The sequence below is a fragment of the Anolis carolinensis genome, chromosome 1, assembly GCF_035594765.1.
Source record: "Anolis carolinensis isolate JA03-04 chromosome 1, rAnoCar3.1.pri, whole genome shotgun sequence".
NCBI lineage: Eukaryota > Metazoa > Chordata > Lepidosauria > Squamata > Dactyloidae > Anolis > Anolis carolinensis.
Window position 1 is genome coordinate 311768823 of NC_085841.1, and position 18243 is coordinate 311787065.

General features: G+C 38.9%; 1 protein-coding gene across 1 annotated transcript in view; it reads left to right on the plus strand.

Moving 5' to 3' along the window:
- The window catches only part of ehd4 (EH domain containing 4), a 29950-nt gene extending 15457 nt beyond the window's left edge, over window positions 1-14493 (plus strand). The window contains exons 4-6 of the mRNA XM_003214570.3: window positions 3451-3863; window positions 6497-6661; window positions 9029-14493. Of these exons, the coding sequence (XP_003214618.2) occupies window positions 3451-3863; window positions 6497-6661; window positions 9029-9565 (1115 nt within the window). The 3' untranslated portion in view covers window positions 9566-14493. The remainder of the gene's footprint in view (window positions 1-3450; window positions 3864-6496; window positions 6662-9028) is intronic.
- The last annotated feature ends 3750 nt before the right edge of the window (window positions 14494-18243 follow it).

Sequence of the window (18243 nt, forward strand, 5' to 3'; positions counted from 1 at the left end):
GGTTTATTAAATCCTACTCTCTTGTAACTATTGAGTTGGCATTTCTTTTGTTGGGTGGTGTTAGCTTGGCTGATTGTTTCTTGTCTGGAATTCCCCTGTTTTCAGATTGTAGTTCTGTATTTACTGTTCTGGTTTTAGATATGTTTTATGGTGGGAGCCAGGTTTTTTTCATTGTCAATGGATTTACCTAGGTAAGAAACAGGCAGGTAAGTGTGGTTTATATACCTGTGGAATAATATTTAGCGTGGGAGGATGATCTCTTGTCTGTTGGAGGGAAGAATGAATGCTGTAATTAGTCACCTTGATTAGCCTTTAGTGGCCTTGTAGTTTCAAAGCCTGGCTGATTCCTCTCTGGGTGATTCCTTTATTGGGAGGTGTTAGCTGGCTGTGTTTGTTTTCTTTCTGGAATTTCCCTGTTTTCAGAGTGTTGCTGTTTATTTACTGTCCTGATCTTAGAGTTTATATTGTCCTGTATTAATATACCATATTTTTTAATATATTATTATATTTATTATCCTAATTATGTTGTAAGCGCCGCTGGGCGGGGAGGCCTATGCCCACGCTCCCCATTGGGAAGCAGCAGTGCCGCCGCCAAGTGGCACAGCCTTCCCTCAGGGGTGAAAAGCTCTCAGCTGACAGGAGGAGTGGGTCCATGGTGCTGCCCTTCTAAGCGTGCCTGGCAAGTGAGGGGAATCTCAAGGAAATCTGCCGCTTGTTCTTCCCTCTGGTCTCTTCTGCCTTCCCTCCCTCTACCCGTTCACCTGCCAGCTCTTGCCTTTTTGCATGGGTGTTTTTTTTTCCCTTGCACAGTTTCTCAAGAGGCTCCTGACTCCATAGCTAGGCCTCACTCGCCGCCTGGCTCCAGTAGCAGCCAGGGAGAGGGAGGAGGAGAGCTGTCAGTGCCCTGGCCTGGCCTCGCCATGGAAAAGTTCCCCCATGTGAGTGCTCCATTGGCTGGCCCAGCGCTCAGTGCGGAGCAGGAGAGCCACCTCCCCCTGTCGTCCTCCTCCCTCCTCTGGGCCCTCCTCCTCCATACTCATTCCGGCCCGGGCGTTTGAGGACTTGTATGTCTCCATCAACTGGGCCAAGCAGCAATGCTGCCTCCTCCGTCATTGTCCTTCTCCTTCCCCTGCCTCCTCCTCCTCCGTTTCAGGCCTGGGCGCTGGAGGACTTGCCTGTCCTGGCCGAGTATGCCTCCTTCAACCAGGCCCTACTGCAGATCCCCACAGGAATGGGGAAGGAAGAGGAGTTGGTTGGTGAGAGAAATTCAAAACCCTCCCCGCGCCATCACCTCCTCTGCGCAAGCATGAGATGGTGTTGCGTCAGTGCCTTTTTTCCTTTGGGAGGGGGGCTGTTCTGAGCATGCGCAGAATGCATTATTGCGTTTTTGGGTTTTTTCTGTCATTTCCACGTAGTATTTTTATGGTTTTTTTGTTGTAAAAACACAGACTGGATGACTATGTCTTTTGTTGCCAAATTTGGTGTCATTTGCTCCAGTAGTTTTGTTGTTTAAGTTAAGGGAAAAACAGTCAGAACATTTATATATATAGAGAGAGAGATAGATTAATTATTCATACTATTTACTGGAACCTTTAAAATTCCCAGACTCATAGAATTGGAAGAGACCACAAGGGTGATTCAGTACATTCTCTACAAAAAATACATAAAGCAATTTCATCAGATAGACATCCTACCTTTTGTGTAAAACAGCATTGCTAAAACCATCTTCCTATGACCATGGAGATAGCTTCTGGTGGTTAGGATAGAAAGTACTAGACTAGATGGACCTTTGCTATAAGACATATTCACTATGATATAAATGTCGTTACTAGCAGTTAAATTAGACACACTGAATTTCAGTGGGAATTTGATGTCAACACTTGATATAAGTTCCATTCTGGTCCTGATTTATTTGGGACTGTCAGGACCCAGGCTGCAGAACACCAATAACCATGCGCTGAGACCAGAATCTATCTAATATCTTTATTAAGGAAATATATAAAGTCAATAAAAACAAGTGAAGAATATAGTTCAGAAGTAGACCTTTCAGGAAAGGTCAAATATAGTCCAGGAAAACAATGTCCAATATGTGATATTAGAGTCCAAAGTTATAATCCACTTGACCAAAACACACACTATTTGGCAAGCAATAGTGTGGGGAACTGTCCATAGTCTTTCGAGGCTTAAGGTAAATCCGAAGGAAACTGGAAAACAAGGCTTGAATCTAGGAAGCAAGGTCCGTGGTTTAAAACGCAAGGCAAGGCAAGACTTGAAACTTGGCAAGATCAAACTTGAAACAAGGCAAACATGAAACAAGAACTGAGTCCATAGAAGTCCGTGGAACAAGGCAAGGCTGGGAACTTGATCCGGGAAACAGGGAACTGGAGTACGAAGTCTACACACGATCTCGTTCCTCAAGCTGACGAATTGACTCCGCAAGGTTTCCTTCGCGGCAAAACACCTAAATAGGGTCTCGTTTCCCACCAGAAGAACACTTTCCCTGGAGAACTAGAAGTGAAACTCATCTCTGTCCAGATGCATGACTCCTTAGAATTTCCCAAGGGAAGCAGACCTAATCAGCTAATTGTTTGGCTGCGATTCTGGCGCTTCGGCGATTCGCCTCCCTAGCGCCTCTATCTTTATTATAATTGTCCTTTCGAGAAAACGGGGGAGAATTCTGCCCAAGGCTTGTTTGGCTAACTTCTTGAGGGCAAACATCCTGCAGGTGCAGGGGCTCCGTTTCTGGCTGAAACGGTGTAAATCCCATGTTTTCCTCTTCGTCTGCCACAATAGTACTAGGAACGGGACTACAAGGCCCATGAGACATCACAGGGACTGACAGTTGGATTTAGGCATATATATTTCAAAAATTGTCTGTGTTATTGACAGTTTACGTTGTTCAACATTTGATGATTTTTTTTAAAAAAAACAACAATTTTCTTCATTAAAACCTATCTGAACTGCAGACAGTTTCTCTGAGTAATACTACCTGAAACATACACTTAAGACACTTGCCCACACTGCAGAATCTGACCATGTTACATTTTAACCGTTGCATGCATTATTAAAGTATGCCCTGACCTTCAAGATTGATATTGAAAATTAGAGTGGCTTCTAAAGAATGTTGAGGTTAGAATCATAGAATCATAGATTTGGAAGAGACCTTGTGGGCCTTCCAGTCCAGCCCTCTGCCAAGAAGCAGGAACATCACATTCAAAGCACCCCCAACAGATGGCCATCCAGCCTCTGCTTAAAAGCTTCCAAAGAAGGAGCCTCCGCCACACTCCGGGACAGAGAATTCCACTGCCAAACAGCTCTCACAGGAAGTTCTTCCTAATGTTCAAGTGGAATCTCATTTCCTGTAGTTTGAAGCCATTGTTCCGCATCAGAACAAAGAAATCAAAACATTGTCATATTTGATAATTTTCCCTTATTTGCTGTCTTTTCCAGGCTATGATTTTTGTGAGGTCCTACGGTGGTTCGGTGAGCGAGTTGATCGCATCATCCTCTTATTTGATGCCCATAAACTTGATATTTCTGATGAGTTTTCAGAAGCAATCAAAGCATTCCGAGGTCAGGATGATAAAATCCGAGTGGTGTTGAATAAGGCTGACCAAGTCGACACTCAGCAATTAATGAGGGTGTATGGTGCACTCATGTGGTCTTTGGGGAAAGTGATTAACACTCCAGAAGTATTACGGGTCTACATTGGTTCTTTTTGGGCCCAGCCCCTTCAAAATACAGAAAACCGAAGACTGTTTGAGGCTGAAGCACAGGATCTCTTCCAGGATATCCAGAACCTTCCACAAAAGGCAACTGTGAGAAAACTGAATGATCTCATCAAGAGGTCACGACTTGCAAAGGTAAAATGTGTTCCCAACTTTATCTGCCTGTGTAACAATGAATTATCTATATATATGGAGTTGACAGTATAAATGTGATCACTGGTTAACAGATTGGTGTACTGGACAATCAGTAGAAAGAGCACACAGTAACATATTAAGTTGCTTTTAGTATTGGGATTCAGCCAAAGAAGGAAGGAAAAACAACTTATTCCCGAGGAGGAGTCAGCAGTTAATTGTGTAAACTATAGCTTTAGCCCAAATTGAATTGAAGGATTGAAATAACTTCAAAGGGCTGTTAGTCAGGAAAGTAATACTTGTAATGCTGTTGTATGCCTTCAAGTTGTTTCTGACTTATGGCAACCCTAGGGCTAGCCTGTCACAGGGTTTTCTTGTAAGATTGCTTAAGAGAGAGCTTGCCTTTGACTTCCTCTGATAGTGTGACTTGCCCAAGGTCAACCAGGAGATTTCCGTGGCCAAGTGGGGATTCAAATCCTAATCTCCAGAGTCATAGTCCAGTACCCAAACCACGACATTGAGCTGACTTTCACTTATGTGATACTGTGTTTAAAAAGAAATAAAAAAGCATGATGGTAGTTCCTTATTTTACTCCTGCCTTCCCCTCCCAAGTCACTCTTGAAATTCCCTTCATGTCAAAATAAAGCAAGTGAATTGCTGGCTCCTTCCCAACTCTAGGGTCTTATCAAATTTTCTAACATTGCCTCAGCCACATGTGACTGGTCAGACCTGAATGTTTTGCACACTGCATACAGTCTTATCTCTCAAAATATGTGAACTTATCTCTCAAAGATATGTGAACTATCTGAAGAGACATAATTATTTGAGAGATAGATGGATGGTGAGGGAAGGTTGATTGGGAACAGAGGGAGTTCTTCCGAATGCATTCCAGCTATTTATATCCCACATATGTATCTTTCATAGAAGTGTATCGTTCTATATTTGCTCAGCATGCGTTATCCACCAAATTTTGGTGTAAAAAGATATATGTAGAGCAGCAGATCACAGATTTTCTTCTGGAAAAGTCTTCACTTTTGATATAATAGGTGATTTATGGAAAAGTGTTTCTTGCTAAACTTCAAATCCCATCGTACAGTATATTTCTTATGCAAATGACACATTCTACAATGTGTACAGACCACATAAAGCACTCATTTGGACACATGGATTGTGTATGCATTGCCCCATGTGAATGTACTGCCTGCAGAAAGTCTTGACCTGTTGGATCAGTTTTAACATTTATGATATATAAATTTCCTTTAGCTGCTTGAACTATAAGGGCAAGCTATCTTTTCTTCTTTTGTTCATCAAGTGTCTTGATTGACTTTCTACTTGGCTCCCTGCTTTTCACCTTGTTTATTTTGTTTGCTTTTTTTTTTTTGCACTCTACTTATCTTTGTTCCTTTGTGGAGGTGTTGTTTATTCGTTCAGTCGCCTCCGACTCTTCGTGACCTCATGAACCAGCCCACCCCAGAGTTCCCTGTTGGGTCACCACCCCAGCTCCTTCAAGGTCAAGCCAGTCACTTCAAGGATACCATGAATCCATCTTGCCCTTGGTCGGCCCCTCTTCCTTTTTCCTTCCTTTTTCCTTAGCATCATTATCTTCTCCAGGTTTTCTTGTCTTTTCATTATGTGGCCAAAGTACTTCATCTTTGCCTCTAATATACTTTGTGGAGGTATGTTTAGTTAATTGATGACACTGGTGGGATCTTGTAGCATTTTTAAAATAAACTGAAATAATGAAGTCAGTAGCGTATCAGTATTAGCTATCAGTCTTGGTACCTTTCTTTCAGTCTCAAAGTTGCTACAAGATCCCATTGCATAGTGACCCAGACTAACACAGCTATGTCTTTGAAGTCTACCACACTGGTGGAATGAGTGATTGTGTGAGGAGTATGAAGAAGGAGGCCACAAGATTTGTCATTCTTGTGATGACAAAATTAAAACTTCAGCCAAACTTCATTTATAAGCCATGAATTTCAGTAATTTTAAAAGCTCTGCTAAATATAATACACAGTAAAGTATTTTACTTTTTCCACAGATTTTTCTTCTTATAATGGTGCTCACGGCTTCCTCTAATTACAGTGTAACACTTACTCTGAGTCCTCTTCATGATTGTCTGTAAATACAAAAGTTATAGATTCTTTACATTGGACATATACTTTGCTTCCATTTTAGATGCAGTTCATCCAGATCATTGTCTCACAGTGAGACAATGATCTCACTACATACTTTTATAACCAAGCGATTCTGTAATTTGTTGCAGGGAGGGAGGTTACTATATAGTTATGCTTTGTAGAGACTTTTGAAGCAAATAATGGGAAAGGCCACAACTTTTGTGAAAATCCCCTTTTGTCTTGACTACCGGCAGAAGCATGTCCTTGTGGTTTTCCTGGCCATCATGACTAAGAAGTGGCACTTCTGCCTAGCTTGTTGCAAAACCTAGAATCTTATTCCTTTCACTTAAAGTAAGTGAATTTCATATTTCTTTGGCAGATTTATAGTAGCACTTTTAGCCTTCACAGAGCTGCAAGAAATGTATATTCTTGATAATTTGTTGTTGTTGTTGTTTACATTTAATGCAGGCATTGGAAAGATATATATGGCCCTAAACCACATTGTTGTTTTATTTTTAGGTACATGCTTATATCATTAGCCAGCTGAAGAAAGAAATGCCCTCTGTATTTGGAAAAGAAGCTAAAAAGAAGGAATTGATCAGCAAGCTACCTGAAATTTATCGTCAGTTGCAACAAGAGCACCAAATCTCACCAGGAGATTTCCCAGAAGTCAAGAAGATGCAGGTACATTGGCTCAGAAGTCAGACACTGCCATTTATTTGGTACAGGATGACCCTCACACCCATGGGACTGGCAGAACCCATTCATTTGGGTTCACTATTATCCATAATTTGTTTCTACTATAAATTCGGTGGAAACAATGTATCTCCTGTGGATATGGGCGTCATAGATAACACTTTTCTTCTAAGTAACCCAACATGGAATATATGGTTCCTCATATAAACACACCACACATATAAGTATACAGCAGTCCTGAGTGGTACATGGTCAGTGAAGGAAAGGAGATTACCGTACCATTTCAGACTGTGCCAACCCTCTGCCTCACCTGCTATAAAGGTGCCTTGGCATTAACCTAGTTTTACCCAATGAACTTCATGGCCCAGTGGTAATTTGTTTTCCCAGGCAATCAGCCACTCCAGTTGTCACATATGTCTTAACACTCAAATCATTACATCACAAAATAGGAGAAATCATTGAATCACACTGGCTTCCAAATGGATCAGACTGTTTTATTTTACCCCTGATGGAAAGTGCTAAATTCCCACAGAATTAGACCCCTGGCATTGCAAAAATCTCCAGAATCTCTTGCCGTGTTAGATTGTATTTTGATAGGGATGTACATGTGCTAAATCATTGGAAGGATCCTTTTGAGACTCTGGTGTTGGTCTTTATTTACCAATTTTCCACCAGTTCATGATTTCTAGCATCGCTACTACTGAAAAGGACAGAATTGCTGTATTGTTCCGCTGATGAGGGTGAAACCAGAAGTGGATATCCATAGGACAGATGAAGGGGTCCCTTACAGGTTGAAATTATGGCAGGCTTTCCCACTGTATACCCTTCTTCAGACTAAAGTATACACATCAAAGTATGTTTGTGTGTGTGTGTGTGTGTCACAGTATATATAACAGAGCCAGTATGGTCTAGTGGTTTGGGTGTTGGTCTGTGACTCTGGAGACCAGGGGTTGAATTCTCAGCCATGGAACCCCATTGGGTGAACTTGAGCAAGTCACACTCTCTTAGCCTCAAGGGAAGGCAAGGGCACTCCCACCCCCCCTCAAAAAAAACTTCACCAAAACCTTGCCTCATGATAGGTTGGCTTTTGGGTCTTCATGAATCAGAACTGACTTGAAGGAATGCAACCAAATGAAATCGGGTTTTCTACTGTTTTCAAACAATGAGTGGTTTTAAATTAGAAGAGTATAGAAGAGGAACTTTAATAAGATTGCTAACAATTCAGCTTTTCTTACAAATAGCTGCTACTTACAGTTGCATAGCCCCTTCTGAAGGCAAAACTGCTTGTGATGGTTTGTAACCTGTGGGGCAGAATGGTGGAAGGTTTTAAAACCACTCACCCTCCAAGTGTTTTATTATGGCTCAAGTGATGGGGATACATTATCAATATCATTTCTGGCCAAGATTGACGGACAAGGGGCAATTTTCAAGGAGAAAACTGCTGAAGGAGAAAGAAAAAATTACTTTATAAGTTAGACATATATAGGCATTTTGAGTTGAAACGGAGTAAACTTTAAGGGGAAATCTACATGGCTCATCATCATGCTTTGTATGGCCTTAAATGCCTTTATAGGTTGTGAAAATATTGCCACAAACATTTCTCTGTTTCTGTTTCTATTCTGTTCTGCCAACACACTTGTAGAATGGAGAACAGATATGACAAAAGGGAAATGAGCTGCTTGTTTAAATTGGCATTCCTAAGCAAAAACAGAAGCAACACACACAAACGCCAGAAAATTTACGGTATTGTCAAGCAGCCAGAGCTGTTTATACCAAGTTATCCCCCCCCTGCCCCCAGTCTGTTTTAATTTAGTCCTATGGTGACTCTGTTAATTCTTCCTCCAAACCACATTTTGAACTGTTGCTATGATCTTGTACAGTGTGTTGTGACAGGTTGTAAATATCATATGATTATTCCATTATGCTAGAGGTTTGTGGAAACATGAATTTATGACAACTTCATTGTGCTCAAATACCCCTGTCAGCCATTTCATAAGAGAGTGCTTATGTTTGGTGCTGGTAAATAAATTCGACCACAGTAGCACAGAAACATGATTGCTGTTTGTTGGCTGGTTTATTTATTTTTTATCCTGCCTTTCTCTCAATATAAAGACTCAAGGCTTTATTAGTGGTGAGGGTATGATTATGCTCCAATTTTCTCCTTGAAACTTCATGGAACACTATGTGTGAATCATTTTCCTTGATGCAGTCAAAATATGCATTTTTCAAAATATTTCTTTCTAAGTTTTGGTTCATCTAACTTTGTCTTCTGCTTCAGTCTCAGCAAAACCCAAGAATTTCATCAGAGTGTTGCTGACAAGTGTTCTGGCTTACTGTGTTTCTATCATTTCCCAGGAACTTCTAGAAGACTATGACTTCACCAAATTCCATTCTCTGAAGCCAAAGCTGATTGAAGCTGTGGACAACATGCTGGCCAATAAGGTTGCCTTCTTGATGACCCTGGTGACCCAAGAAGAGCGAAGTATGCCAAACCAGAAGGTGCAAGGTGGAGCATTTGACGGCACCACAGCAGGGCCATTTGACCGTGGCTATGGGGAAGGTGCCAAGGAAGGTGCAGATGAGGACGAGTGGGTGGTCGCCAAAGATAAACCTGTATACGATGAAATCTTTTACACTCTCTCACCAGTCAATGGCAGAGTCTCTGGGGCCAACGCAAAGAAGGAAATGTTGACCTCCAAACTGCCAAACAGTGTTCTGGGAAAAATCTGGAAGCTTGCTGACTGTGACAGTGATGGCATGTTGGATGAAGAAGAATTTGCCTTAGCAAAACATCTCATCAAAATAAAATTGGAGGGATATGAACTACCCAGTAGCTTGCCTGTCCATCTGGTACCTCCTTCACATAGAAAATCTTTACGTGGAGCACAATGATCAGTGCATTATGAAAACATTAACCGCTGTGTTCTGTTACTCTAAAAACCACCTACGATGGATTTTTAAATACCCTTTGAAAATAAGGCTATTGACAAGCATATTTGGCTACTTAAGAGAGAGAGAGAGAGAGAGAGAGAGAGAGAGAGAGAGAGAGAGAGAGAGAGAGAGAGAGAGAGAGAGATAAAAATCACAGTTGTGTTGGGAGAAAACCATGAAATCCATGAGTGATCAGAGCCTGTTTCACTGAAAGTATGTGCACTGGATACATGATTATTAGTGCAGTCTTCTCATTGTGTGTCAAGTACATTCAGTGTATGTATAATTTGTGATAAAGGGTGTGGTAGCTGTTACTCCTTCTACAAGTAAATGCCTTCATAAGTTTAACATGGCCCTGGATTTTGATGCTACATTATGTTCAAATTAGAGCAACCAGCAATGTAACAAGGGGTTGAATTGGAAGTCTGCTTTTGAAATGTGCATATTAAAAGTGCCTTTTCAGTGACCTTCTGAAAGATTTTTTGTTTCAAACAGGAACAACGCTCTTGCCATTTTTGCCATAGTTACAGTCAAAACACTGAAATAGGATGGGTTGGTGTAAAATAATTTTAACTTTGAAAATTAATTCTTGTACATTAATTTCTTTATTACTGCTTATATATTCCCTTTAAATTGAAATGTAACTTTGAAAGCCACCATTGTGGAGAAGATACTGATTTATTCATTAATGATACTTGAACTATCTTAATGATATCTGTAGTCTGAAATTCATAGATTATAAGGATTCAGTTTGATGCAGCTTTATTCTTGGAATTAAAAATTAAAGGCTTGTACCAAATATCTGCAAATAAAGATGTAGCAGTCAGCAATCGCCCTTCAGTCTATGTTTCCTACCAAATATTGTTGGACTGAAACACACAGCAGCCTCATCTAGCATAGGCAATAGCAAAGATGCCCATGTGTTCCTGTCCTACAATATCTGGGAGCCTACAAAATTCCTGCTTCTTGTGTAAGTGTTTTTGTATGAACATAGAGTTCAATTTAGAAAAACAACCAATTGCTATAATGAGTTATATATGCATTTACATTCAAAATCCTAACAGAGTTTTGTACTTACTATAGAAGTTACCCCTTAACTTTTTATAACTATGGCTGCCCAGAATTTCCCTGTTGAATCAGACCATGGTTCTGTCTAATCCAACCCTATGTTGCCAATATAAATGTCTTTGGGAATCGTACAGAGAGTTGAAAGTTATTCTATCTCTGATCACTACATTTCCATCCTGCATCATCTCTGATAGCTATTGGCAAAGTATCTACTGTCCTATTGTTTTATAAAGCTACTAGCTGTGCCCGGCCATGCTTTGCTGTGGCGAAGTATGGTGGTATGGGAAATAAAGTATTGAGTATTGGTGGTAGTTAAGGTAAAGGGTAAAGGTTTTACCTTACATTAAGTCCATTATAAATGGGTTATATAGCTGCGTGGAAGGGCCTTGAGTCTATACTGCCATATAATCCAATTAAAATCAGACAATCTGTATTTTATAGGCAGTGTGGAAGAGGCCTAAGTGAGGCCTAACTCTGCCTGTCCCCTGGGCTGAGTGGATTGCTAGGAGACCAAGTGGGCGGAGCTTAGCCTTCTAACTGGCAGCAATTGGATAAAAACAATTATTCCTCTCCCTCTAATTAGGACTTTATTTTTCTTTTCTTTTTGTTGTATGAACGTAGAGGCATGGATGAGGGGTTGTGCTGCCAAGTTTAGTGTTTCTGGGATGTTTAGTTTTGTTGTTTTGTCCTAGGCTGAAATGTCATTACCCTTTTATATATATAGATGTAGGTTAGTGACCATTGTCAAATATTGTGGGAGTTAATTTGAACTTGTAATACTATGAAATCCTTATTTTGTTTTGGGGTTGTTAATTTGGAATTTTTTGTTGCTTTAAGAAAGTATGTTGTACTGAAAACAATGCACTTTCTCTTTTCTGCAATGTTTGTTTACAAAAATCTCAGTTTCATCCCAAAGTATGACTTTACAAAAGACACCTGCACATTTTATGGGGCTATCGTGTGTCAGTAAAATATGTGCTGACACAAACTTTGTTGTTGTGTGCCTTCAAATTGTTTCCAATCTATGGCAATCTTACCACAGGGTTTTCTTGGCAAGATTTGTTCTACTTGATAGTACTTTGTGCAACCAAAGCTGTGGGCTACAGTCCGAAAATACACATAGCGAGCTTTCTTTCATCCCCTGGTCTTCTATGCACTCCTTTCACCGTGTGGGCAGTCTCAAGTCTAGGGATATCATATGAAAAAGGAAGATCCCTGAAGAGTAGAATCATTTTTCACAAAATAGGACATTTTTCAACCCTCCACCCTAGATCTTTTAATGTGGAATTTCTAGGGATTTGACCATGGAAAGCATATGCTCAGCCAGTGATCTATCATCTACTTCAATAATGCTGTTTTTGCATCTTGGTTATAGCAGTTTTCCCATGCATTATATTTTGGAACTGGTTCATTACCATATGACAACTGAAAAGCTGACACTATCTGCTTAGTATATCTTTTCATGTCAGAAATATCAATTGACTAGCAACTCACACCCTGATTATGTTACCTACTTGGATGCATTTTTTGCTTAGAAAAACAAGTCTAGGTTTGTGGTGTGATCTTTTTTTCTCTCTCTTTGGAATTAAAGATTTTCAGATAATCTGTGAAAACCTTTTGTCATCCTCCCCCCCCCCCCCCCACGGATAGTAATAGCAAATTGAAAGAATGTGGAGGTCTTGGGAGGGGATTGACATGGTCACAGCCCCAAATAATAGCTGGAAGATCAGATGAAAATCCAATCTTTAGTTAAGATTCTTCTGCAAGTAGTTCTCATTTGTTACAGTCCATGAGGACTGGAAGTTTACCTCCCAATACCAATAGGAAATAGTAAACCATGGGGCATTAAATAGACATCATGATGTTAAATTCTGGATTATATCATTTTTCCCATGACAAAGGAAGAACAAAACATGTTCATCCAATTTCATTTGATCCTCACTCAAGGAGAGCCATGTATATGGTTGAATATTGCCATGTTGAGATCATCTTTCTTCCCTTTATCCAGCGCAATGGGGAATATTTCTCCAATTCACTGTTTTCTTTTGAAATTTCTTTAGTTCTTTTTATGAAATTACTTTCCTCTTTATTGTGTTATTCTGCAGGCATTTTGGAGTTTTACAACCAAAATTTGTTTTGTTTTGTTTTCCATTTTTTTAATGATTAAAAACACCCTTGTTCAACAACTTCAGTGTTTGAATGCCATAATGGCTTTAAAAACATCACAGCAGTGTCTTTAAGATGCACAAAGGAGTGTACTAGGTCTTTTTTCTGCTGTGGTTTTGTTATTTCAACAGCTACGGGTTTGAAACAAAATTACTAGCCTGGAACAAGATTACATGAGTGATTCCCCCATGCACCTGGCATCTTGAGTGTCTCCTTTGCACAACTCCTGTTTGGGAGATGTATAAGCTGTATCCACATTAGAAACATGGTCTCCCTTTTTCACAGAGACACAGCAATTCTATTGTTACATCCAAAATGTGGTTACCAGGGCATTGTAAATTGGACTTGCATTCTTGCAATGCATTTAGATAATTGGGATTTCATTACAGATGCCTTCACATTCTTGGCCATATTTAAGAATCTTTTAAAAAAAATACCACCATACAAATAGATGTCACCTTTGCCTATTTCAGGTGTTAGTAAAATGTGCCCTGACAAAGTTTTCCCCTTTGATGTGCTTCCTATATTTTCCTGGACTAGCCTTTTCTGGAAGCCTCCAAGAATAAAGATTCATCTGCTAAATAGATTGCAGTGTTCCTTGCATTGTTTAACATTTTCAAAATCGATTTTCAAAGACCAGAAATGGACCTCTGAAAGGTCTGTGGTGTTTTGTTGCCAAAACAACAAGGACCTAAGGCTGTAAATTAATCATAGAAATAAAAAAAAACCTTGCCCATTCTTGCCTTTTCCAGTTTCCACAAACTTCCATACAGCTGTGATTTCCTCAGCTACATGTCCGGTTTTCAAAATTGCATAAAAATACATACAAAGGAAACAAGAAAGCCCCATGGTATTGATGGAAATCCAGTTTTTCTGACCAGTGGAATCTGTAAATATAAACCTGTAGTTTTTTGTGAAGTGATAAATGGCATTGGCAACATAAGATTCAATGTTGAATTGGCAAGTTCAGCTCACTAAAATGACCCATGCTCCCATTGTGACCTAGAACCTTGAACAAGTTGTTAAACCTAAATGTTATTTCTCACCTTGATCCTTCCTTTTTATTGTGCCTGAGCTATGTAAACTTATTTCAAACAAAAATTATTATATTTATCATCCAAAATTTGGTCTTTGCTAGTTTAAATATAGCTCACGCTAACTGTGGTCTTTTTATTTTAATGCAGCCTTCCAAAACATGGTGCCACTCCATCCCCTAACAGTGTTATGGGAGTTGTAGCCCAAGGCACTCTTGGACTTTTTCAGGATTATGAAGGTTAATAGGTCTACGTGTCTTTAAAAATGTGAATTTCCTTATTTAATCAAAGTGTTGTTTCTATTTAATTAGTGTTAACTAATTAGAAGCGAAATCAGCTTTTGAAAAATCCACATTGATTGACTAGTCCTTGTCTCGATGTTAAATATTTTAGGCATAAACTAGAGATAATATTTTATACATTTTTCTTTAAAACTCAAAGTAACAAACTTTTGGTGCACATGTTTTCCCCAAAGGTTTAAATTTCTTAGTATTGCACTTTGATTATATGCACAAAAATAACAGAAACTGTAATATATTTTTGTATGTGCTTCTTAATCTGCTATTGATTTTTTTTGTAATTGTATTAGAAAAATGATGGTCAATAAAATTAAAACAAATACTTATGGTTGGTGTATTTATTCATTCCTGTAAGGGGCTGCCACCTGGCGTTGCAAAAGGAATACTGCAACAGATAGGAATACTGCACTCATAGGATAAAGATGCCTGGCTTGTTGCAGTACTTATGAAAAGAACTTGGAATTATTGTGAAGCAGTATAACAGCCAACAGTGTGATCTTGCAGCAAAGAAACTAAATAATATTTTAACCAACATTATCTTTGGTGTTTTGAAGACAAAAAAGTAATGGTCCCACTAAATTCTGCTCTAATCAGGCCTCATCTGAAGTGCTGTATTCAGTTCTGGATGTCTCATTTTAAGACATTGATAAGTTTGAATAAGTTCAGAGAAGGGCATCAAGAACGATAAGATGTGTAAGGAACAAAATGTATAAGGAACGGTTGAAAGATCTGGGTTTGTTTGGCCTAGTGAAAAGAGGATTGCAGGATGACATGATTGCAGTCTTTGAAAACAAGGTGCTATCACGGAGAGGAAGGTTCAGGTGTATTACTTGCTGCCCCAGAAGACCATGTCTAATAGTTTTGAGTTTCATGATGATAGATTTTGACTGAAGATTATAAGGAGCTTCTTGAGAGCAAAACAATTTCATAATTGGCTCAATTGCTTAGAAAAGTGATGGAGTCACTTCTCTATTCATTTTCAATGGAGGCTAGACAGCTACCTGCTAGGAATGCTTGGCTGAATTTCCTCTTTGGAACCCATTTCAATTCTCTGATTTCCCTTACCAATTGTGTCTGCCAGTATGGTAGGTCATCCTTTCATCTCCTTTGTGAAGGCAGTGAAAAATTGTGTCAATTTTAACAGAAGGCAAGAAGCAACAGGGTATTTGTTTCACATTCAAATCTATTCAACAACCATTATAATCCACGTATAGTAGAAATTGTTGCAAACTAGCATTTCATGAAATGTATCGTAAGTGTTCAGCATTGATGATTTTCCTTTAAAATCATCCTTTAAAAGTCATGATTATCAGGCTTATGGGTCTATAAACAGATCTATTATAGTGCAGGGTACAAAAGATCACTGATGATATTACACCATGAAATCGAAGCTGCCATTTCTCCAAATTTGAACAAAGTTGAAAGAATAGCTTAGAGAAAGGGCACTAATTTGTGTTGCCTTGAGGTATAATAAGTCTTGTTTGATTCTTGGTTGAATCCAGTGAATTGGGAACCCTACAACCTAACTTACACAGTTGTTTTCCATGTCAGGGTTGCAGCAGCTTGGGGAATGGGCAATCCTGATATGGCCAGATCCCACATGAGTTTTGTTTCACTGTTACTTTTGTACTCCAGTGAATGGACACAATGCCAGAGCTACCAAGCCACTTTGGTAATGATGTAAGAAGAGCTTTGCCTCTAATCTGGACAAAGAGAAGGTATGCTTCCTATAGAATTTCTCAGGAAAGGCAATTAGTGATTTTTTTTTTCAGGTTCTGAGCTTTAACCTTAATCTAAAGAGCTGGCATGATACAATTGGATGCTCAATGTAGCTAAGATTTACATTATAGTTTTGGTTATTGTTAATTGCTGACAAGCTGACTTCAACTTATGGTAACTCTGAATGAGAGACCTTCAAAAGATTAGGTCTTGCAGATTTATAGCCATGGTTTCCTTGTCTGAGTCTATCCATCTGGAATGTGGCCTTCCTCTTTTCCTCCTGCCTTCTGCTTTACTAAACATTATTGTCTTTTATAGTGAATCATGTCTTCTCACTTTCTGGCCAAAGTACAACAACCTGAGTTTAGTCATCTTGATTTCTAGGGAGAGTTCAGATTTGCTTTGCTTTAGAAGCCACTTGTCTTTTTAGCAGTCCATGGTAACCTCAGAAATCTTTCCCAGAATATCTCAAATGGATCACTGTCCAGTCTTCACATACATAGGAATGGGAAATACAATGGCATGAAAAATCTTAACTTAAGTGTTAAATGATAATAATATTAAAAACTTATTTATATACTGCCCTATCTCCTCAGGAGGAATCAGGGCAGTTTCCAACATAAAGCAAAACATTCAACTGACCATACAATGTAAACAATAAAAATAATAAACCTAATAAAACATGAACATACAATTCAAAACAACCCACAAATGTTAAAATCCAGTTTCAATATGCTCCATCAATGAGTTCAATATACTAGTGACCAGAGTGGACATGGCTATCTATGATGGACTAGGCTGGGAATAGTGCATCAGAATATCATAGGGCCAGGTAGTGAATAAGATGCAGGTTTTTGTCTAATTGCCTCTCTAAACATCCATCTTCACTGATCATTTAAAGCAGTTCAAAGCTAGCTTCAAACTGTGGTAGCCAGACAACAAACTCCCACAAAAGCCCACAAAAGAAAGCCCTTAATGTGCATCAGTTTGTGTAATCAACAACCGGGCCTTAAACTGGTTCCAGGATTTCTTGTGTAATTATCTGCACAGCAAAACCACTTTCTTCAATACCGGCTCGAAACGGGATAATATGGTCTTTGTGGATGTGCCCAAGGTCCTAGTCATCTGATTAATTTTAGACCACACTTATTCAAAGCAGTGGTCTGTGGGATGCTAGTACAGTAGAGTTTCACTTATCCAAGCCTCACTTATCCAAGCCTCTGGATTATCCAAGCCATTTTTGTAGTCAATGTTTTCAATTTATCGTGATATTTTGGTGCTAAATTCGTAAATACAGTAATTACAACATAACATTCCTGCATATTGAACTACTTTTTCTGTCAAATTTGTTGTATAACATGATGTTTTGGTGCTTAATTTGTAAAATCATAACCTAATTTGATGTTTAATAGGCTTTTCCTTAATCCCTCCTTATTATCCAAGATATTCGCTTATCCAAGCTTCTGCTGGCCTGTTTAGCTTGGATAAGTGAAACTCTACTGTACTATTCAAGCCATTGGCTGCTGATCTGCAGCAAGCTTTCAGAAAGGAAAGAAATAATTGTACTGAACAGTTGTGGCATATTTGTTGGTGTTTTTTTAAAAAAACAAACAAAAACAAAACTTTTATTAAAATGTATCCTATTAGAATGATATTTTCATGTTTGTACTATGAGTTTTATGGTGTTTGGAAACTCCCATACCAGTGGGAGGTATATATCTTCTTTATCATAGTACCTGCCAGCATAGGAATCTGATTTCCTATTATAGTATGTTGTATCAGCTTTTGAACAGATATGCCATGCTACTAAGAACCTTTAGCCCCAATATTCCTGTGAACTTTTTCCTTCCTGTTAGGTGTGGAGTTTTACATATACTTTCTTGCTACTGCAGCATTCAAAGTTCACTTTCAGCATAAGAATAAGTCCATATCTCTCTAGATCGAAATTATTTTCACTGCTCTGAATCGTTGCCTTTTGAATTCAAAGGACATTTTTACAAGAGTTGGTAAGTTCAGATTTTCTTGGTTATTGTTATTTTGTAAAATGCCTTTGCCTGCTTCTCCTGGCTCTGTCATGGAAGATTAGGCTGCCTCCCTTTTTACCCATTAGGACCTATGACATCAAAGAAGAGGACTTAACTGCTTACTTACTTGCTGTTCATTTCTTTTACTACAGAGTTTTTGTGTTATGGTTTTAATCAAGATTTTATTTTTCACCTGTACTATGAAAAAACCAGTTTACCGTTAACTATCTTGAATTTTTTTTGACAGAAAGACAAGGTATAAAGTATTATAATAAATACATAATAGGGATAAATAGTAGTGTAGTGATTTTTTTCATGTCAGGAGCGAC